Consider the following 24055-nt stretch of genomic DNA (forward strand, 5'->3'; position numbering starts at 1 on the left):
CAGAGCAGAGCTTTGAGGCTTGGAAGGAAATAAGGGAGAAAACAAAGATAAGCTGCTACAGAAGCCTGACTTCTATGCTTTCCTAATTTTAGTCCTTAATATTGAACCTGTGCCCTTGTTTGAAAAAATCTTGCATGATTTCCTGTCGGTTAAGTAAGAACCTTAATTTTAAAATAACGAAGGACTTTAATCTTTAGAAGACTAAAAGTGCCATAGCTGAGTGATAATAAGAAAAAATGAGAAGCTTAGGAGGTATGGTCTAATCCAGCTCAGCACTTAAGTAGGTACTTGGATTCAATGGCTCTGAAGAATCCTACAGTCTCAGGGCCTTTAAGCACTGTGTGTTCAGCTTTCTTTTTCATCACCTTTTCCTGTGAGGGATAATGCCTAAGAAGGGACACAAATTGTCACTTTTCTATCAGTGGACCTGCCTGAGGAGTAAGAGACTGTTCAACAAAAGGAAATCATCCTAATTCTGCACTGGTACATAAAGATATGAATAAATACTTAGGAACTTAGTAAACTGTCCTGACCAGCAGGTATAGGGGAGATAATATTATTTTATATATTGAGTATTCATAGGCAAGTGCCAGTTGAAGTCAGTGCTGGCAGTGTCAGCCTGGGACCAGGCTCCCATCTGAAGGCACTGCTTCCAAAGCTGATGTCCCCACAGCACAGAGCCCATAGCAACCTGCTCATGAAAATCATTCAGCCCCATAAAAATGCTGTTTATCCGAAACACTTGTAAAAAACTACCTGGAAAATAACTATTTACAGGGAAAACAATAGAGAGGACTTGCCACTGCAGCCCAGTATCTCCCTCCACAGTGGCTCATTCCCTCTCTGCAGCACACCCTCTGCTCCACGCACACAGAATTTCCTTAATTCTGCCATATCTATGGAAACACACCAAGGCAGCAGATGGCTGAAAACAAACAAAGCCTTCTGCCAGGAGTTTTAATGTTTGGTGTCAAGAATTCAGGTGCTTGGTCAAGTAGAGCTTTTTTCCACTGAAGACACCTCCCAGGGCAACTTGGGCTGAGCTTAGTTTGGTTTGCAAGTTAACTGCAAGAATTTTTTTGTGAAGCTGCCTTAAGAGGATGATATAGGGGCTTGTGTGTCATGGTTTGGGGTGTGGGGGAGAGTGATCTTAAAACCTTAAGATGTAGGTAGAAGCCAAAAGACCTACATATAGAAGGAACTATTTCCTTCATCATATCCCTTGACTCAAACCCCAAGGAACGAGCATATTTGGTATGGGAATCTATATAGGGCTGGGAGGTTCTGTGAGTTACTGCCTAGAAAAGTATGTGTGAGTGTTTTCCCCAGTCACACTCCCTCCACATCATTCTGTTTTAAGGCTCCATGATGTCTGGATTGCTGCGAGGCTGGGGCAGGATAAAAGTGGACTGTGCCTGCCTTGTCTCTAGGGAGTGGGAGTTGAAAGGAGCAATCCCCGTTTTCCTCACAGCATAATCCTTTTTCTTGGCAGAGAGAAACTGTGGACCGAACTAGTCAAAAACTGCTTTTTGAGAGGTATTTTCAGACTTAAATGCTAGTTTATGCAACTGGTGGCTAATCTGTTATTTGAAGAACACACATATGCACACACACCAGATAGTGTTTAGCCTTGTTATTTCCCTATAGGCACTAACACATTTTTCAGCTGGAATATTCAATGCCCAGAGAGGTAATTTGTCAGCTCACTTGCTGCTATTTTGGGCAGAGCTGAGTTTAGACTATTTAACAAATTGCTCTACGTGGATCAACCTTTGGAGCTCACCCTTTCTCTTTCTGAAAGTATTTGTATCCCTACAAGAACATAATTTGAGCTGCACAAATGTTGTGTATCATAAGTTAAAGCCAGACAGTTAAGCTCTTACTTTCTCTGCCAAGCAGCTGCACACGCAAATTGCTGGAGCCTTGCTCAGGTGAGTAAGCATTTCACTGCCTGGTGTGTTTTGGTTAACACCATCCTTGGACAGCAGCCTGGAAAGGTTTGATGTTACTGACTGCATCTCATTTCCTCCTTTGGTGCTGGACAATGGCCAGGAGGCAAGTGCTAACATGAGGAGGAGACATATGAATATTGGATTATTCTAATTGCTCTCCAATCATCAATATCTACATACCTTTGAATATAAACTCACACACAGAAGTTCAAGGTATACCTTCTGTTTGCCAAATAGTTACAGACGTATGCAGTGGTAAAAGCTGGTTATACTCATATATATAAATATAGTTATATAGTTATATATATAGTTATATATATATATGTACTCCTTCTAGATACATGTATATATTCCTTCCTTTGGCTTGTGAGCAGGATTTGTGGGGGGTTTTTGTGTGGTGAAATCTGTGGAAGTTTCTCTGTGCTTTTTTTTAAAATGTCCAGGCCTCTAAAAATCTACACAAAGCTTTAAACGTAACCTGTTTTCACTGATCAGTGAGTCTATCGTATCTTCATACTTTCAATCTGACTTTATAGCCTGCAGGAAACATTGTAGATAACCTGGTCAATAAAAGTCTTAGAAACAGTGCTGGAGAGGTGCTAATCTCGTGCAGGGCTCTGCAAACACTCCCAACTCCTTAAGTAACCACAGAGGTTGAGCTACAGCTCACTGTGATTTAATGTGAGCATCGTTACCTGCCACAGTGTTCGTGTGTCAGCGCCCGGCCGTGACCCTGCACCCTCCCCTGGAAAGCTGCTCTTCATGACGGCTGGCAGAGGTGCTGGGCAGCCACCTGAGCCCAGCAAATTCACCCTAACAGCCCTGCCGTGATCAGCCAGACAGCTTGCCCTACCTGACAGCAAACCAAAACCCAGAGGATGAGAACAGATTCCTGAGCACTGCAGGGACACAGGTGTGGAGCAGCCTGGTGCCTCCCCTGAGCCCCCCCAAAGGGTGACAGCTCACACCACTGTTCCAACACATCCCTGCTGCTGCCTGGTGCTCTGCTGGTGACCATCTGCACTGGGGCACCCACAAAAGCTTCAAACACCAGTGGGATGGAATCAGGCTTTCAGCTTTTACTGGTGTACATGAAACACAAACCACAGAGTCTGTTCTTTCGGAGGATATTTCTGAGAAATGTCAAAACTCCCAAGACCACTTGGTATCACACAGTTATTAATGACCCCAGCAGGGCTGTCCCACTATTTCAGGTCCTATCTTTGTCTTTGAATAATGACATTAACAGTGTGATAATTAATATGCATAAACTAATACACACCCATGTATGACACAAAAATTCGGAGCAGGAACCAAGAATTTCTGGAGAACTCAGGACTGCTGTTTCACTGGGCTGGCACAGGGGCTGACCCCAGGCCTTCAGCCAGTTCTGCTGCGTGGCTGACACAGAGACACAACAAGGAACAGCAGCTGCTGTGGTTTTACCTACCAGAATGACAAACATCGCTGGCGCCACGAAAGCCCAAATGGCTCCATTCTCCAGTGAAAGCCAGCAGCTGCAGGGAGAAATCAGAGCGTTTTCAGAGGAAACACACAGTCATCTAATTAGTAATGTTATTAATTTAAAAAAAGCCACAACTTACAAAACAGCTAAAAGAGAGTGCAAAAAGACTGATGAATTTTGAAAGCAAGAGAAGTGATAGCACATCAGGAAAAAGCTCCTTTTCCCTTCACACTCGGGGGATCCAAGGAGGGATCTCATTTGGATTTGTCACAGAGCCAGTGACAGCTCTGCCCCAGCACACCTTCACAGGAGTGCAAAGATGGGAAGAGAAGGAATGTTTTACTTGCAATGAGTTGTTCTCGTATCCTCGGCCACAAGCAGGCATTTCAGTGCTGGAGCACCGTGAAATGTCTTCTTGGAGCGAATTTGTCTCGTTGGAGCCAGAGACAAATTGAAGCCCTCCTTGCCACTCCTGGCTGGTGGTGGGGAAGGGGCTGGCAAACACAACCTCACAGGCCCTTCTTACAACCCTGAAGAGATGGGCCAGTTTACCACACACAGAATTATTTTAGGGTTAAATCCTATGGTGTTCTTTCATATAAATTTGTTCTTCTTCTCCTAAATTAGAAAGGAAATTAATTTTCACAGTTTTGGACATCTTCCATTCCAGATTTCAGGTGTGTAACTGCACTTTTCTTCAAAAGATTGAGTATCTTTAATCAATGATTACTCTCATCTTGGTAGAGATGTTTCCCCGCTGAAGAGGGGGTGAGCAGGGAGCTCACTGAGGAGCTCTTCAGTGAAAAGCAGGAAAAACATCTCAGGAGCTTTTTTGTGCATCATCTTTGTGAAAACCAGACTTGAGGCTTCCATGTTTAAGAATATGTCTACACAAGTCATCCTTTTGCAGGCTCCCTCCCCTGCTCCTTGGGAGGATCTTGCAGCACCACAGCCCTTTTAACATGCCTACGAATTTCCTCCACATCAGATTTTTCACCTTATGGCACCTGCAGTGAGGATCTTTTCATACTCACTTGCCACTTTCCCCATAGCTATGTAGGGATGACGTTGCAGAAATGACACAAATCAGCAGTGGGCAGCCTGCAGGAACACAGATGCAAAGACAATATTAGGAATAAAAGTATTTCTTCCCGTAAGCCCTGCAAGTTCTGCTAAATTTTGTATGAACAGGACAGCTCAGAATCATTTTCAAATTAAGTCTAACTTGACATCCTCCTGCAGCTGTTTCATCCAACATATTTTAATCAACTGATGTCAGACAAACAAAATTATTTTTTAATAAAGCACTAGTTTAACTGTTAAACTGAATCAGTGCTAATTTCCTTGGGAGTCACAGTCATCTTTAAGCCTGGTTTTGGTTTATGGACTTTCTGCCTCTTGCTGTTCAAGCAGTGATACCATGTGAAGCAATATTAGCCTTATTTTAACCACTTTCCCCCAAGTAAGTGCATTTTTGTTCAAGAATTCAAAGTTAGATAGGAGAGCAGAGCTTCTCACAGGGGTGCATGAATAGCAGGTGAGAGGTCAGGAACGGGAACATTTGGTCATCCAGAGCATCACACCCGGCAGCAAGAGACAGAAGCAAACTCAGACCCCCCTCAGGTGCCCAATCAAGACTGATTTTAACATAAATATGTAATAAATCTACAAGGTTTCTGTGTTTAGAGGAAACTCTGCTTCCAGATGGTTCTGGCAGTGGCAGTGTGCTGTGCCCTGGGAGGTGGAGGAACGTTCATGGGATGACACAGGGATTACACAAAGGCAGTTCTGGTCCTGCTGTCAGGAGCTGCTCTGGCCCCAGCACTGCCAGGTCCTGTTGTGCCACTTCATTCCAGGCCAGGAGCTGCAGAGGAAGCCAGGGGTTCATTGCCAACAGTTCCAACTACAGTAAAACCCATCCCTTCAAGTATTAAATGATTGCTTGGTAATTCCTGTATGATTTAATAAAATGTGAAGGTTTGAGCTTTTATCATCTTACAGAATTTAATAAACAGGTCCCAGACAGAGTATTAGACATGATAGCTTAAAGTTTCAATTTTCTTTTTAATTCTTTCGGTTTTCTCTGCATGAGGGTTTTACAAAATTCTCTGACAGGCAATTTCTGCTTAATTTTACCTCTATCATCCTCACAAATTCTGTAAAGTTTTCCGGTACTGGCAGAAGTATAATGTTTGGAAGAAGTATTTTCATTCTTTAATAACTGCAACTAGAAGCACATTTATAAATATTTATATATTGATATGAATATGTATTTATTAATATGGGATATACTCAGTAGTTAAGAAGCATTATAATTTGAAAGCTTCTGTGTCTTCTATACATGAAAAAAAACCAAAAAGAAACCCCAAAAATCCAGGCTGTAGAGACTCTGAGGCAGACAATTCAAAGCAATTTTAGGACATAAATCCTAAAAGGCTAAATACGTCATTTATTGAGGAAGATGAAGCATTAGACACAAATGAAAGTGTATTTCCTTCCAGTGATGAAAAGTTCTACTTTGCTTGATGGGGATAAGTATATTCTCCCATTTATTTTGAGGAAGTTCATTTTCTATGATTTTCTTCTGCTCTGTTACATCAGATCTGGACAGAAGTCAGGGACTACATCAACTAACAGCAAATAATGACATTTATGTCTTTTGACAGCTCAGAACAAAGTCTTCACTCTGTGACAGTTTCTAAAGGAAAGGAAACTGGCTGGAATAGGAAAACATCCACTCTCACAAACTCTACCACCAGCACCCTACAAATGGTGGGACGAAAAATCTTTACTACAACAACCTCTGCCTGATATGCTGAATCACCAAGGCAAAGAAGAAGTAGTTTTGGGGGGTTTTTACCCAATCAATCAGGTGCCTGGTTTATTTTTTGTGCCTTCTAAATCACTACCATTTCACAACCAATAAACCTTGCACAAAATGCCACATGGATGTGACAATCCTGAACCTGTCACACAGACACAGCAAGGGCAAAGCAGAAAATCCTCCAGCTGCAGCTTGTCCCCCCAGTCTGGTGGATCCCATGTTCACCAGAGGATCTGACAACAGCCCTCAGACACAACTGCTAAGAAGAGTTTTAAATGAATGAGGAAAGATGCACGAAATAAAAAGGACATAATTTTAAAAAAAGAACAAGTAAGCAGCTCTTGAAATAGACAAATATTTCACAGCATTACTATCACCCAGATCTGCATGGTGCCAAACAGGTATCAAATATTCCAATTCTGGCTGCAGCAGGTCTGTATTATTGATTTAATTGCTTTTCCTGTATCTCCAAATGAACTTGGAGGGGAGGAAAGATAATGCATATTTTAACATATTTTGAAATTATCTGTAATTGCATAGACATTCCTCTTCTATGTTTTCACATCTATTCTTTGACTCAGTGTACGAGGTTCCCTCTTCTTCCAAATGTGGAGCTTTGTCAAGCACCACTGCTGCTCTTCCAGGGCTGGGAGAGCAAGTGACTTTCATCTGCTGCAAGAGTCTGCAACAAAATACTGAGTTCTGGCTCTCCAAACATGGACACAGATTATGCTTTCATTAGTGCATGTAGAAAGCCTTGAATCGCTGTCTGTGACATTCCCATGTCACAGAACCTCTTCTTCGTTCCTAATAATAATATTGGGGTTCTGTGCACAGTTTTTACCTAAGGATTTCAAGGCACAAAGCACCAACTAATGAAGCCTTGTGATACTTCTGTGCTACCGTGCCCATTTTTATGCATGACTTTGCAGAAAGCAGATGGAATAAGCCAGTGTTGTGAGTTAGAACTAAAAAAAGAACATACCAGTGTAGGGAGACCTCCCTCCACAGTCCTGCTATTGATTTGGTAATTAAGGTTCTGATCTGGCCTAGAGAGGTTGTGGCATTCCCTACAGTGGAATTAGGCTCAAGGACTACACATTTTGAAGTCTGATTGCAGTCAGAAAAATTATGCATTTTCTTTACCCAGCAGATGTGCTCTCAGTAAGGCAAACTGTGATCATGAGATGACAATTTCAAATATGCTTCTGAATATAATGTCCTATAGTGAGGAGACTTAAAGTAAGCAGCTACTAAATGCTTACCCCATCCAATTCCATAATAGTATAAGTGCTTGCTTTCTTCTGACCCAAATACTTTGATCACCATGCTGTAAAGATGAAATCCTTCCACCAGCATCCATGCAAAAGCACTCAGGAAGAAAAAATGAAGGAGAATGGCCAGTATCTTGCAAGGCAGCTAAATTAAGAATAAAAATTAATACATTAGTCCTTTGTGGTACAGTCACATTGGTTTTCTTTTTTTTTTTTTTTTTATCTATAGACATTTACATGCTAAATGCTAAATCACTGAAGTAAAACTGTCTTAAAAGAAAGCACTAGACAATTTCATTTTTCTACTGCATTTTCAGATAACTTCAGAGTAACAAATCCTCTTACCTTTAAAAAAAGTCAAAAAACCCCCTAACAACATTGCCAAATGTAGTGTGGAAATCCAAATGTTTTATTTATTTATAGCAGTAGGAGCAATACTCCCACTAAAGTCTGCAAAATATTTAGGAAATCAAAACTGAAGTGTCTGCATCTGGTTGCAGAGCCTGTAGTAAATACAGGAGTTGAAGAAGTGGGGTACAAGTGTTGTCCTGCACCCTGCTCCCTGGTTTTCCTTGCATTGCTCCTCTCAGTGATCTTTACATTTTTCTCTAAGCCTCCCACCAGCCTGGCTTACCAAAACAGGAAAACCAAATCCTTTCTTCCTCCCCATGCCTCAGGTGCTCACATCACTCCCTGTCCTCACTTTTTGCTTCCCGAGGTCTCCCCAGAGTGGCTGCGCCCATCACTCAGTGACTGAGCAGACGTGGCTGCACTGATCCCACCAGGAGAAAACCCCGTTGGGTTTGTTGCAGAGAGGCACAGCTCAAACACGCTCGGGGAACGTCCCAGCCCTGACTCAGTTCACGTCTTGGGGCAGGCTGATGGTGACAGACCTTCTGCCCTGTGGCTGTAACACCCCTTCTGTGGCACCTACAGAATTGTCGAGGGGTTGCTTGCATCCAGTCCATGGAAATGGGAAGACTTTTGCCTTCCTCAGCTGGACGAGCCCCAGAAAGGCTCCTGGCAGGTGGAGTCTGTGTTGGGGAGGCACCACCAGTAGGAACCAGTTTGCTGCCTCAGATGTTAATCGTCAATTCCCTTTGTTGCATGAGCTAAGCTGTGCTGTGCTGGCATTTTATTCTTTATGTGGATGATTTGAGATTTTGTACTCTAATAAAAATTAAAATGTTGGGACTTGATAGTATAACGAAAATGGAGGCTTTCCTGCCCAGTCTCACTTGTACTAGTGCGAGGACATTCTAATGCAAATCCAGTGGGACTACGTGTATTCAAAAGCAATAAATTTGGGGTTAATTCGTGTGAGTGAGGTCTGTATGTAGTTTAGTATTTCACAAAATTCAGTGACATGTTATTGAACCAGATTAGTTTATTGACAAAAGCTGTAAAAGCCTTTCCAGTTAATTTTATCATAAGGCTATAAAATCCATTTTAATGCCTTTTGATTTCTACCAGAAGATTACTCCACAAAAATATAAATGCAACATAAAGCTGACTTACAGGCTATTTCTGTCAAATGGATAATTTCCAACTTTTGAGTAGCCAAACAATATGAATCACAAAACAGCAGAAAAATAACACACCGTGAAGTAGCAGGAGGCTGGTCTGGATATAATTTTATGTAATACCTACTTGCAGATTTGTACATAAAATCCATAGCAAAGTTGCTGCTCATTCTGATTTTTTCTTTTTTTGGACTTAATTATTGCTTAGGAGTTACTCTTAAATGGCAAAATTGCCTTCTACAAAAGCACTGAAAAGCTGAGCCTTTGCATACTAACCCCAAGCATCTCTCGTGCTGCACCATGTGAAACACTGTACTTCTAGCAGAACACTGGTAAAAAGGCAGATCTTGTTACTGTTACTCTTAGAGCTGACAACTCGAGAGTCTGTGAAAATAGAAAAAGCAGCCCGGCCAGCAGCAAGGTCTGTCATATTATTGTTGTTGAGAAAGTAAAGCAGACTCTCAGGAAGGCCTCTCAGAAAATATCAGTAATTTTTTTTTACTGAGGACAGTCTTAAAACAGATAGGTAAATTTATACATATATCACAAACAAAAGCAGCTCTTTTCACCTCTCCATCTGGAAGTTTCCAGCAATGCTGAGTTCAATACCCTGATCCAGAACTGCAGATAGTACAGACATTAAATTTTCTGGTTGTGCTGGAAAAAACCCAGTGCTGGCTGACATCTTTTACTTCAATTTTCATCTTCGTATGTCTAAATAATATTTCAGTTTTCCCCACAAACACACTCAGGTGTTTGGAAGGCTTCAGTAGGCTAAAGAAGAATTGCTTTAGTACGAATTGTAAATCATTAAGTTATGCATCTGAAAATACCAGGGAATGCTATATACCATATCTGCAGTCAGAACCGAAATACCCCTGGAGTCAGAGGTGGGAAAATGATGGGGAGGTTCAAAGCAGCCACACAAGGAAGAGATGCCAGCTCAGCGCCTGGTTTTGAGGCCGTTCCCTGTGGCACAATTCCTGCATTGCCTCGAGTAAGGGGTACCACGAAGGGTCCTGCAAGGGCACCAACAAACGGCTCAGCACTGACACAGCCAGCCCCGGCACAGGCAGAGGATCACAAATTCACACCTTCTCGTGTAAATACTGCCTCCCTCTTTTTGTAAACGACCGTTTAGCAGTTCAATTACAGCTGCAATTAAAGGTATTTAAGCTGCTGTCAAAGCCAGCGGGAGCAGAGCAGGAGTAGGTGAGGACAGCAGACTAATAAAAGGATGAATCACAACCCCCTCGGATTCCAAGAGGACAAAGCATAAAAATAAGAGCACAGCAGACAGTATTTACATCACGTTTGTCAACTTTAAGATCTTCGCAGTGTTAGCCCATACAATTACAGCTGTTATAGAGGAGGTAGGGCTAAAAAATCCATGGGTTCTGTGAAGCATTTCATTTTGCAAAGCCTGAGGTGTAAAACAGGTCTTGCTTTCTTATGCTACTCCCGATTTCACCGAAGTAGGTTTGGAACAGGCTTAAGAGAAACTATGCAGCTATTAAACTGCAGCTTCAGTCTGTGTGAGCATTTCACAAGCTTGACTAAACAAGCAGGAGCTCTGTGTGTGAACAAGGCGCATCATAAATGTAGGTGCCGCTGGGACTGGTCCCCGGAGAACATGGGCTCTCCCTGCGTCCAACCCAAACCTGGAAACACAACTCGTATTTCACAGTAGTTTAAAAGATTGAAGGTGATGCTGGCCTTCATAAGGTGTAAAGAGGCTGTCACACACCATCTGAAGTGACTCAGCTGAATTGTCTGAAAATTTGGAATGGATGAAAAAGAAAAACCTGTGAGAACACTACACGCTGTTAGACGCTGAGTGAGCCTTTTATTGCCCTCAAGCCTATGCCCTTTCATCAGGGTTTTAGCGCTATACTTAAAGAGGATTATTTTCATGCCTGGTTTCTACTGTCTTCAGCTTCATCTTTTTCTGCTCTCCAATGTCTCCATTTCATTTTCCTTCTAAACCATTCCCTACGATTTTCTCCCTTGCACATTGCATGACTCACTCAGGACCCATCTGAATGTTAAACAGCAAAAGAGTATGAAGTTAGTTTTCCAAAGTGCTTTTAGATCTGCAGGTAATAACTGCTTGTGCAAACCAGACAGTACAGTTATTTATAAACTCAACAGAAATTCAAGGGATCCCATTTGAGCTGAATATAAATTTAGGTAACCATTGTACTGGCAGAATGAAGAATGTGCAAACCTCATATTTACTTGTACTGAGAATAAACAAAAACACCACCCCAACCCCCCCAATAATAGAAACCACCGGCTGCTTCTGAAAAGTATTTTGGAATAGCAGCTGGTCACCAAAGTAGCCAAGTTGTTACCAGCAAAACACAGAGCACCCTGGAAGTTTATTGTAAAATCAGGTTTTGTTTCTGCTCTTCAGGTGGGACTTTCCATCAAAGACATTACATTACTTTAAATTGCATTTTTTAAACACAGCACTGGAAAGAAATTGGTTTTACTGGTATGTGATACTGTTAATTTGGCCTTTTGTCTTAATCTAACCCAGCTGCTTTAGATGCCAGTTTTAATGGTTTAGATCCTGGTACTCAGCATAAGGAGTTCCCCTGTGTAGTAGGATGGCATTTTTTGGCTAAGGCATGTTAAAAATAGATCTCACATGGAAGACACTTTCCTGCACGTGGCACGTGGCATTCATTCCACAGAGTTGCCTCCCAAAACAAACAAAATCATCCTTTCTTGGACTTACAGTTCCAGGGCTGAACTGGAAGCTGGTGAGCAGCAAGATCTGGGCCAGCAGCACAGCAAAGGACAGGTTGGCGTGGATGTGGTAGCGCTGGTTGCGGATGGTGCTGACAGACCTGGCAGGAGACAGGAACACGTGAATGAAGCAGTGTTCCAAGAGGCACGAACATATCTATGATTTATCAGCAAGCATTTAAATTGGCTTTTAGTTTTGGTGGGGTTACCATGGTGTCTTTTGAACTCTCCTTCCACCAGGATGGGGTGGCACCTGATGAAAGGCAGCAGAAAGATCGACTTGCACATGAGCAAGCTGATGACTAGTGACAGAATATTAACACAGGGAATTGGTTCCAATTCTGACTTACACCAATATAACTTCTGAGCACAGGAGCTATATCTCCATACACAGATGGGCCATGCCTATCTTGACAGGGACCTGACCGTGGTTGCAACATCATTTGAACATATCTCTCTTGGCTTTTCAAAAACCACCTGGAAATCTGACAAGAACAGGCTTTCCTGGAAGTCTTCTCACCTCGTGTTTCTGTTCTCATCCAGAAATAGGAAACAGAAAACAAAAACATTGATTTGAACATCTCAGGCCTTTTGTCTAATTCTGTTCTCTTTAAAAAACAAACAGCCCTGGTGGTAACAGGTTTCTTATTCCAATCCACACTGCCTGCTGCACTGCTCCACACGAAGAGGATGAAGAGGGAGATGACCAGAAGTATCAAGATCCCAAAAAGTAACTCAAGGATGCACTGCCTGGTGCCAATGGCTCTCTAATGAGGAGTTCCCTGTATCACAAACTGGAATGGTGTTACCCAGGAGGGGAGCAGGGCTCACTGCCCTCCCAGGAAGGGGCTGCCCCTGCCAGGACATGGAGTAGCAAAGAACTTGCCAGATTCTTCTCCACTTATGTCACAGTCATCTAACACCACATTGCAAAATTTCACTTCAGCTGCTTAATGAGACCCTGCTCTCCAGTGAAAAGATAATAAAATTATTTTTAATTGGCAGTTGGAAGGATGCTGTCTGTAGGTGGGGTGCTTAACCCTGTGACAGTCAGCTGGCTCCAAGCTCTCTTCCAAGTCTTCTGTTTCTCTCCAGTTTCCCGAGGAGTTTTCAGCCCTGCTGCAGCAACACCTCTTCTTTTTTGCTCCTTTTTCCTTTCTAAACACTCCAAGATCCAATTTTGCACTCAGACTAAAATGGAGCAGATCATTCCCCTTAGCCTAAACATGCCAACAGCACAGTGCCAGATAGGCAGATGTTGGACTTATTTAGAGTGGATTTTGCCACACATTATTGCTCTTAATCCAAGTATGACCAACACAGACCTTGGAACTTGGAAATAATACAGGGTCTGGAAAAAAACAAGCATTGCAATCAGTTTACTGAGATGTAGCAAGTCCTTTTCCCTAGAAACTGGCCTCTTAACAGGGTGTCCAAAATACATGCTCAGGCACAGAAAACAAAAACTGAACTCTTAAGTGGGAACAATATGGTTTAGTGTGTGAAAGGAGACAAGAATCCCACTCCTTTCTGTACTCCTGAAGTGCTGCACAACCTTGGACAAGTTGCTTCACCCTTAGCCAGGTTTTCTATTTTTTATTTAGACACAAACCTTTATGAAAGCTTTTTTTTCAGAAATGTTTGTATCAAACCCAGCTGGGCCTCAAACTCATTTGTCACTGCTGGAACATAAACAGGAATAAAGGCCCTGAGTGCCCTGGGGCAGAAACCTTCCCAGCACAGAGAGCCCTCACAGGGGCTGCCCTATACTGGGCAGGAGATCCTGAGGTTTTTAACCACAAGCCATGGAGTGAATTTCACACTGCTCACAGCGTCCTTCATCCCACTAAAGCAACACTTTGGAAGACCAGCCTAATGGAGAACAACAAGATACTTGAATATAAACGTGGGTTGTATGAGGTAATTGTGTACAAGTTGTGTGAAACTAAAGTCAGGCAGCTAACGCTGACTGAGATTTCCTTACTGGGCATTCCTTTATAAACACTGTGCCTGACAGACAGGACAGTGGAAAGGCAGAAAGTGCTCTCTGCATACTCCAAGCAGTCCAAAGATGCAGGGGGGGACAGAGGGGGTGATCCTGCAGTCCCTGTTCGCATTGTACTGGTTTGAGCTCCAGACCAAGACCTCCTATGAGCCTCTTTGCAAGATGCCTCAACTACAGCAAAGCACAGACAGTTTAAAAAAAAAAAATTAAATCTCTCATGGGATGGAAATACCTTGCTATGTAAAGATCATCCCATTTCAGAAAATGAAGGTAATTTAGAAATAACCAGCCAAGTGTTACAAATACATGTGCAGAATCTAATTAAGGAAGGTTGTAGAATTAATAGTCTTTGTTTTATCCTGAGCACCTGAAGGGATCCTACCTTGGAATTCACTGCTTGCCTTTCGGCGTGATGGCTGCTCAGCAGATATTAAGTTAAAATTACTCACGACAATACCGCGAATGTGACCAGCGTGATCGCCAAGCAGAAGATGGACAGGGCGCAGCCAATGTAAGTGATGGAGGAGAGGGCCACCTGGTGTTCTCTTGTTAGCTGTGCAGGAAGGAAAAAACCGAGAAAAGAGCTATTCATTGATGTCTCCCACGGCAGAACCAGGCTCGGCCCCCGGCACCCCGTGCGCTCCTCCAGCCGATGCTCCCGGCCAGGGCAATGCGGAGCCAGCTCCAGACTCGGTCACGCAGCCGGGGCACCCGCGTGCCCGTGGCATTTAGGGTCGTCTCCGGTGTCCCAGCCCGGCATTGCCGCAGGACGAGCCGGTTCCAGAACGAGCCCGGCCCGGAGCGGTGCCGGGCTGCAGACGCGGCGCGGCCGGGGCGGCTGGCGGGGCCCGGGGGGCTCTCCGGGGGCACTCACAGCCCTGGGCGAACACCGGAGCGCTCACAGCCCTGAGCGAACACCGGAGCGCTCACAGCCCTGAGCGAACACCCTCACAGCCCTGAGCGAACACCCTCACATCCCTGAGCGAACACCCTCACAGCCCTGAGCGAACACCCTCACATCCCTGAGCGAACACCCTCACAGCCCTGAGCGAACACCCTCACATCCCTGAGCGAACACCCTCACATCCCTGTGTGAACACCCTCACATCCCTGTGCGAACACCCTCACAGCCCTGGGCGAACACCCTCACATCCCTGTGCGAACACCCTCACAGCCCTGAGCGAACACCCTCACATCCCTGTGTGAACACCCTCACATCCCTGAGCGAACACCCTCACAGCCCTGGGCGAACACCCTCACATCCCTGAGCGAACACCCTCACATCCCTGAGCGAACACCCTCACATCCCTGTGCGAACACCGGAGCGCTCACATCCCTGTGCGAACACCCTCACATCCCTGAGCGAACACCCTCACATCCCTGTGCGAACACCCTCACAGCCCTGAGCGAACACCCTCACATCCCTGAGCGAACACCCTCACATCCCTGTGCGAACACCCTCACAGCCCTGAGCGAACACCCTCACATCCCTGTGTGAACACCCTCACATCCCTGAGCGAACACCCTCACAGCCCTGGGCGAACACCCTCACATCCCTGAGCGAACACCCTCACATCCCTGAGCGAACACCCTCACATCCCTGAGCGAACACCCTCACATCCCTGAGCGAACACCCTCACATCCCTGTGCGAACACCCTCACAGCCCTGAGCGAACACCCTCACATCCCTGAGTGAACACCCTCACATCCCTGTGCGAACACCCTCACAGCCCTGAGCGAACACCCTCACATCCCTGTGCGAACACCCTCACAGCCCTGAGCGAACACCCTCACATCCCTGTGTGAACACCCTCACATCCCTGAGTGAACACCCTCACATCCCTGAGCGAACACCCTCACATCCCTGAGCGAACACCCTCACATCCCTGGGCGAACACCCTCACATCCCTGAGCGAACACCCTCACATCCCTGTGTGAACACCCTCACATCCCTGAGTGAACACCCTCACATCCCTGAGCGAACACCCTCACATCCCTGTGCGAACACCCTCACAGCCCTGAGCGAACACCCTCACAGCCCTGAGCGAACACCCTCACATCCCTGTGTGAACACCCTCACATCCCTGAGTGAACACCCTCACATCCCTGAGCGAACACCCTCACAGCCCTGAGGACTGACAAACCCGGACGAGCCATAAATCACAGGCCGTTCATAGCCCGCTTGTATTGTTTAATGTATCGTGTTTTCCGTGCTTGCTGAAGGAGCTGGGCTGGCACCTACAGAATGGAAAACCCCAGAAAAGACCCAGCGTGAGCAGTAGGAGGGCAAATCTTGTCTTAGCCCCTGTGTCTATCTACAGGCGTCTTTTGTAGTGGTAATTCAATTTTTATGAACGTTTAAACTGTAACTCCACAGTGCTCTCCACCAAGATCTGTGTTAAACCTGGACAGAACCAATGCAAGAGGGACAGCGTGGTTTGGCCATTCATCTTAAATTAATCGGAGTCTGTTTTAATTTTCCATGCAAGTTCTCATAAAAGAATGACAAAAAAGCCACACCCAGCAAAGGGAGCCAGGCAGCATTAACATATAATAAGTAGAACAGAGCTAGGCAGGAAAAAGTTTTCTCATCCTAAAAGAATTTTCAAACATTTTTCCTGACTTGCTTTTGGATAGATTTGACATTTTCATAAACTGAACATAATCTGGGGGGGAAAAAAATTAGTCAATCAAAAAGTTTTAATTTTGATGCTTGAAATACTGTTTTATTTCAATCTCTATTCACTATTAATTAAATTCCAAGCTGAAAACTCATTCAAAATATTTATTTATTATAAAAAAATACTAAAAGGAACAATATCTTTTCCAAATTTTTTTACAGCAACTTTATCTAATAAAAACTAATCCTTTCTCATATGTTTGGGATTTTCTATTATTTTACACACACACAATAAAATTTCCCACCCAAATAAAGTATTTCATTAGAGATTATCAAACTGAAGCAGTTCCACCAATAAACTCCCCACTAAAATTCCTTTTGAAGGAGAGAAATAATGTGCCCTGTGGTTATGAGAAAACATAAATATAGGCAAAAAGATGTGGTGTGTGTGTAGATTTTTATCGTAATTATCTGCCAACTGTACCAGCTCACGTATGGGGAGTTTTACAGCAGAACTTGTGACTTGCTCAGCAGTCTGAGAGCCATTAAGGGATGCAGCAGCACTGAAAGACAACTGTTGCTATGGTGTTACAGTTCCTAGGAAATATGATGCAGCTCTTGAGTATTTTTTCTTTTTCAGTCAAAGACACTGGACAGCATCAATTACAGAAACAAAAGAGTTCTGTGTACTGGAACAGCTTAAAAGCTCCAGATAATTCCTACAAAAGAGATCCTATCATCCCTCATCCCCCAAAGAAGCCAAGCACAGGCATTCTTCACAGGATATTCCTGAAATAGGAATAATCTGTGCGGTAAATGGAGCAGTTTAGAAGTGATTTCCTCATCAGGTACATTCATGTCCCAAATGCCTGAACCTTATTTCCTGATTTCTCCAACAGACATCCTTTTCTCTGGCTACAGGTGACTCACAGTTCTACAGGAGGAGGGGAGCAGAGGAAGGTTTTCAGATTTAAAGTCTCTCTAAAATCAGTATTTCGAAGCAGTTCAAGGCTTTCTTTCACTCCTTTCACTCCCAGAGTCCTTCAGCCAGAAAATGTTCCCTAGAGAGTTTCGCTGCTCAGTGAAAATTTAGATTTACAGTGGTCTATCAAGGGGTTTGCCTTGGCAGAGCTCTCAAAGGGGTGGTGGTGTCTTACTGTCACATACAAATACAGGAAATAGCAAGGACCAAACCAGGGGAAATGGGCAAAAATCACAGAATCACAGAATGGCCTGGGTGGGAAGGGACCTTAATCACTCAGTGCCAGCCCGGCCGTGGGCAGGGACACCTCCCACTGTCCCAGGCTGCTCCCAGCCCCAATGTCCAGCCTGGCCTTGGACACTGCCAGGGATCCAGGGGCAGCCACAGCTGCTCTGGGCACCCTGTGCCAGGGCCTGCCCACCCTCCCAGGGAGCAATTCCTTCCCAGTGTCTCATCTAAAGCTCCCCTCTTTCAGCTTGAAGCCGTTCCCCCTTGTCCTGTCACTACAAGCTCTTGTAAACAGTTTCTCTCCACCTTGTAGGCTCCCTTCAGGCGCTGGAAGGCCACAATTAGGTGACCCTGAAGTCTTCTCTTTTCCAGGCTGAACAAATCCAGTTCTTTCCTTGTGGGAAAGGTGCTCCATCCCTCTAAAAATCAAACTCCTTGTTTTTTTTCCCATAGTAATCCAAAAGAAGATGGTGATCACACAAATACTTTTTTTCTCTCTAATTTCTTTGATGTCGTGCTTCTAGGAAAGTCTCTCTCTGGGTTTTAATTCAGTCTTTCTCCACAAACCCCTGCAGGGCAAGACATGAGTCAAGCTCTCACAAGTGGAGCCTCTATTACTTAAAAATGAAAAAGGGAAAAAAATTTCTTAACAACAAAATGTGGAAGATTCACTGAAACCTGAAATAACCTACACAGGTCCCTGCATCTGTGAGATGGAAATTGCTCTTGCTCTGGTGAACACAACCAAAATCTGATGATGCTTTAAGAATGATGCTCCTAAATCAATACTCACATCAGTGTGGTAACAGCTATTTCAAAAGCAGCACCACTGCAGTTCACCTTCTCATCTCGCCTTGAGTGAGGGGCAAAGTCTGTGGGCAGCTCTGAACTGTCTTAAAATTGTAATTAAGGACTCAGTGGAGCCTGCAGTAGCTGTTCTCAAAGGGAGCAGTTGGGCTGGAGGGTGCAGGAGAGGGTGAAACCAGCTCCTTCCTATGGGTGATGGGAATTGCAGGAGAAAGAACACAGCACGAAAAGAAGGCTTGGAATGATTCCCAGGGTGTGCAGCCGCACTTTAGGGCTATGGAGAAGGAGAGAAAAGAACCTATACTTAAACCTCTCGCACCCCATCTGTCACACTACATCTGGGTGTGGTGTGTTCTCATTTTGAGGGATAACAAGGAGCAATTTGTTGGAAGCACCTGGGTTGTCAAAGCACTGGGCCTCACTAATTAAGAAACAATTTCAATAAATTCCAATGCTCTGATAAGGGCTGGTTTCACCTTACCTCAGCTTGTCTTTTTGAAAGTTTACAGACTTCCTGCATGATGTGGAATATAAAATAGTAATTTGGGATGTTCATGTAGTCAGCACAAAAGCTCTAATCAAGCTGTAATGCTATTATTAAAGAAAATAGCATTAAAAAGTACCAAATGAAACATTGAGCAATCTGTGAAGTAGTCCCATGAGCCTGATTCTCACACTTGTCCCAATCCACATTAAATTATTCTTTTCTTCTAAAATGTTTTGCTTCCTTGGATTTACATGGTCATTCTTTTACCCTGCAGCGAGCTGAAAAGCCAGGAAACGAGCTCATGCAGCCATGAGCGTGAGCAATCACCAACACGGAGAGACAGATGTTTCTCAGTTTCAGCTTTGACAAAGTAAAATCAAAAATTCCTGCCTCATATAAAACCCCCACGTTTTAGCTTAGGCTGTAACACCCTTCATCTTGAGCGCTGCTAAAAGCCTGGACAAAGAACGGGTGGTTTCAGTAGTCCCACCCCTCTGTGGCACTACGGCCCATCGTCCTGCCCTGGTTCTCCCTCATAAAAGAAGTTACTACATTGCTCTACACTTTTATTTTGGAAGCTCACAGGCAAGCAGATGGCCTGAGAAATGATCCTGGAAAGAGACCAGTTCAGACTCCAAATATGTATTTTTCATTTATAATGTTGTTCATAGGAAAAAAAAAAAAAAAAAAAAAAAGAAACATGAAAGAATGATATCTAACCTCTGTTTAAAAATAACTGCACGGAGGATGAAAGTATATTATTATAATGGGATGGCACTTTTCATCTCTGGAGTAGCTGGGAAAGGTCAGTTCAGGCTGAAAGACTTATTCAATAGGCTCTACAAGAAAAATTGTTTGTATGTAGAAGAGAAAACCTCCTTATTATTGGGAAGTTAATGAGTGACCACATGCAGGAGCACAGCAGCCACTGGGCAGCTCAGAGCACCTGCCTGGGCCACACAGGGCTCTCTGTTCAGTGCTCCCTTCTCCCGTGGGACATTTGCCCTCCTGCCCCTTTTTGAAATTATTCTCCTCTCAGGCTGTTGACTGCACCTTTTCTGCTGGGCAAAGAGTGCACTTTTGGCTTTCTCCAAAGGGACTTTTTGGGAAAGTTCTAACCTAGAATTTTCTTCTTCACATACCATGAAACATCCCTTTATTTCTGCCTTTAGAGGTCACACAAGAGACACAGGGCTGAGAGCAAATACTTAAACCAAGGTTTGTCATAGCTGATCCTGAAAGGGTTTGTCCCTAAACCAAATTACAACTTCACCATTTAGACACCAAAAGCAGTAATTTCTCTGTCTAAAATACTTTTGAAATCTCCTTTCTGAAAAACAATTCATCTGCCAGAAAAAGGCAACATCTTGAACCAAAAAAGATTTTACAGCCTTAAAAAATGAGTCCTGCAGTCTGAGGGTGATATCAGACCTCTCACTTGTATTCCAGTCTTACTCACTGGTAGAACCTGGAATATGATATTATTCATGTGCTTATATAGAGGATACAATTCATGAAACCAAAGTTATTTGTTCACTGCTGGAAATGCCACGACAATTGCATTTTGCCCTAAGTCCAAACATAAGAGTGAGATTTCAGTGTCCCCTTTGGTCAGCTCTCCATCTCAGAGAAACCTCCCCACCATGGAGTTCCTTGCAGTGACAGATGGTTTTCCCCCTGTTTATTGATTTGACAGATCTGCCCAGGGCTGCCCAGCACTGAAATCCACCTCAAATTGCCCTCTGCAAAGGCTGAACATCCTCTTTGAGACACTTCTTGGGGAGAGGGAGGGGTGAGCAATTAAGGCTCAGCCAAATCTATCGAAGCTGCACCTTTAAAACGTAATCTGAATCCAATTAAGAAAAGGATGAATAATTAACTTTGGCAGCCTGAGTGTCCCAGAGACGTTAAAACGCTGGCCTTGGCTGATGAAGCTAGTGTCCAGAAAGGCTGCTGAAATTCAATTTCAGTCCAGAGAGGCCTTTATTTATATATTAAATAATAATAACAATACAAATCTCTGTTTTCCTTCAGCTTGCCAAGCACTTTGTTAGGTACATAACATTCCTCTTTTTTTTTTAAATTAACCTCTGTGATGAGTTCAGGAGGCTCAATCTACTCCCTGAGACCATAGGAATGATTTTGGTGGGGCCATGCTTAGTGGCACTGTACAATCACCACTCACAGAAAAGTCTAATTTGATGCACCAACTCCTTTTCTCAAGCCACAATGTATCAGATACTGTGAATTTAAAGAAAAAAGGGTCTCTTAGAGTCACGCTTCACAATGCAATCATCTTTATCAGCCATTTCCAGCAGAACTGGTTTGAATTCCCATTCTCTATTAACTTCACAGCTCCTAGCAATCTGCAATAAAGTGCTGCAGGGGGGGCTTTTCAGGATTAAAGGCACGTTTTCCTCCAGCCAGCCCAGCCTGGTGTTGCTTATTTAAAACTTTTCACCATGACACGAAAAATACAGAATTTTCCAAATATGTCTGCCAAGACATTAATTAGTACTTTTAAATGCCCAAATAATTTTTCAAAGTAGTTCTGGGCAACATGTCATCAAACAGTAGGGATTCTGCTCATTACAAATCTCACACAGCAAGTTCTTAGTTCAAATGAAGCTTGAAGGAAGCATGGCAGGGAGGAAGGACTCAAGTTGTGAAGTGGGATCAGATTATAATAAAGTTTGGGAACCAGAAAAGCCAATATTTTCAAGTTCTTCTTAAATCAGTTAGTGCAACACAGAGCAGTGGGTTTTTTCTGCCTTCATTTCAAGTGTAAGACTTGCAGTGTCTCGGGAAATGTTAAATGCTGTATTTACAGCAGATTATCCCCTGTGAAACTCAAGGAGCTGCTTTTGCCCGTACACCTCAGGCTGGTACATCTGTTCTCTACCTTCTGTTCCAGCCTGAGCAGGCTCATCCTGTTCTCCAATTAACAGCCAAAATTAAGTCCATCGGAGAGCACTCCAGGAATGATCAAACCCACCAGGGGTCCAGCAGGCTCTGAGAAACAGAGAAATGCAGGTCGCTTGCCAGACTCTGAGATTTTTCAGAGCAGTTGAGAATAATTAAATACCCAGCTCCCAGCAAAATTCAATAAAAATTAGTGTGTCCAGCTCCATTTTCCCAGGCTTGGGCTTTGATTCCAAAAGGCCCACTTGGATTCAGGGCTGGGACTAAGTGAGGCTTGTGCCACAGCCCAGGGTACTCCCGAGCCTCTCCTACACCACCCTTTGGGGAGAAAGAGCACAGAAAGGCCACTGCAGGAGACAGCCCAGGCTCAAAGTACAGAATGGCTACATTTAAAGAGAAAAATGATGGATAAAGGTGCCCTATTTATAACATTTTTGTACTGCATGGGGAAATCCTTTAGTCAGCAAGAAGAACTGGCTGCCAAGTGGTTCAGTGCTTTCATTTCCACCATGGAAAGGAAGTCTCTGTTATTTTGTTAAGTATTCTGATTAAAACAGACTGCTCTATCATGTTCCTCAAACAAAAGCGTTCTTTTGACAATTATAGCACTCTTAAATATTTCTGCTTTTCCAAAATAAAAAGTCATTTTTTGTTCTCCTCCGCTGAGCGAAATCCAGTAACTGCCAAACAATTCTCCAAGGAATTTGAGGGTTTTAGTATCCTGCAGCACTAGTCCAACTTTTTCCATGTAATTCTGTGGGATTAAGGACAACCAGAAAGTCTCCTATTTCCTCTCATCAAAACCAACAGAGCTGTACTGGCATAGAAGTGGAATAGCAAAAGAATGAACAATGGCTCTGAGTTAAAAGTTGAGACTAGTGCTCAATTTTCAGGAAAGATGAGCACGGGTGTAGTAAGGACAAAAGAAATACGAGGCACAATCCCACTGCGAACACATCAGGGAGATGTGCTCCTCCACAGGGACAGTAACCCCTGCAATAAAATGGAGGGGGAAGTGGAGAGAGTGAGAATGAGCAGAGAAAGTTTACAGAGCAATGCTAGAATAAACACAGGCTGATTTATCTTTGTTCATCTGAGGGCTGAGGGCTGTCTGAACTGTCTGTAGAGATCTTCTCAGTTAAAGAGACCATCAATGGCAATAAACAAGGACCCAAAAAACCGCAATGCCTACCCAATTTTTAAATATGCAGCACAAAAGAAAAATTACTGGACTAAGGCATCATTCTTTTTATGTTCCCAGCAATGAAAAGCATGCTGAGAAAAGTAATTATATTAAAATTACAAAACAGCAGAAATCGGAGAGTGCCACATTATTTCCATTTCATTGTCCTATTAGAGTATGTAGCTGGCTGAAAATTTTAAGAAAAAAGCTTATGATTTCAGACTGCTATTTTATTGTACCCGAAGTGCAGTGTTTGATTAATAACTGCAATATTAGATTTAGGAAACAATGCTCCAAACTGATAAATTACACACCTGTCCCCCATATTTTTAAAGCATTTTGCAATACTAGGGCTTTTTCAAAACAGCCTTTATAAACATGAACTGATGCATTTTTTTCTCAGTCAGCCATACATTATCAAAACTTGCTGTCAAACTCAGCTATAATGGTGAAAAATAAAATAAAAGCACATATATTGCCCTAAAGAAGAAATTTGGAAAGACTTGCTTTTTGTAACTAGAAGCTCACAGAAAAATACCCAAACCTTTTCAAAATGCTGGGCTCCCTAAAAATGCTATGGGATGTTCCTACAGCTCCATCATCAAGATCAGATGGTTCTAAATATTTTTCCCTGTATAAACACTTGTCTGCTTTCAAGCTCATTGGTGAGTGGCTTGAACTATGTTGATTGATGGCCTCTTCTGATTTGTGAACAGGAGCTACAAATGGGATAAAAACCAAAGTCATTTCTAGCTTAAGAAATGCAGAAAATGTGTTCAAAACCCCAAACAATTTCTGCCACAGATTGTATAACACTGTTGCTTAGCTGGAAATGTCCATCCACATGTGAACTTTACACGAGTAATTTTTGTACTCTCACAGTTGGAAAAGACAGCAAGAGGAAAAACAGGAAAAAAGAACAATTTAAGAGAATGGGAGTCATAAATATTTCAGTTGTGTCCTTCATTGGTCTCTTGGGGGAGGAGGACCCAAACTTCAACCTCTATTTTTCTGTGGGAGAAAATGATT

General features: G+C 43.4%; 1 protein-coding gene and 1 long non-coding RNA gene across 4 annotated transcripts in view; one reads left to right on the top strand and one right to left on the bottom strand.

Moving 5' to 3' along the window:
* The window catches only part of LOC120410835, a 208878-nt gene that overhangs the window by 180925 nt on the left and 3898 nt on the right, over positions 1–24055 (top strand). The gene's annotated exons all lie outside the window — the stretch shown is intronic.
* The window catches only part of ADGRD1 (adhesion G protein-coupled receptor D1), a 138663-nt gene that overhangs the window by 31651 nt on the left and 82957 nt on the right, over positions 1–24055 (bottom strand). For all 3 annotated transcript variants that reach the window (XM_019285267.3, XM_010398433.4, XM_019285266.3), the window contains 5 exons: positions 14247–14350; positions 11782–11893; positions 7507–7660; positions 4452–4518; positions 3403–3469 (listed from right to left, as the gene is read on the bottom strand). In XM_019285267.3, coding sequence (XP_019140812.2) covers positions 3403–3469; positions 4452–4518; positions 7507–7660; positions 11782–11893; positions 14247–14350 — 504 coding nt within the window. The remainder of the gene's footprint in view (positions 1–3402; positions 3470–4451; positions 4519–7506; positions 7661–11781; positions 11894–14246; positions 14351–24055) is intronic.

This window comes from Corvus cornix, chromosome 15, assembly GCF_000738735.6.
Source record: "Corvus cornix cornix isolate S_Up_H32 chromosome 15, ASM73873v5, whole genome shotgun sequence".
In the NCBI taxonomy this organism is placed as follows: domain Eukaryota; kingdom Metazoa; phylum Chordata; class Aves; order Passeriformes; family Corvidae; genus Corvus; species Corvus cornix.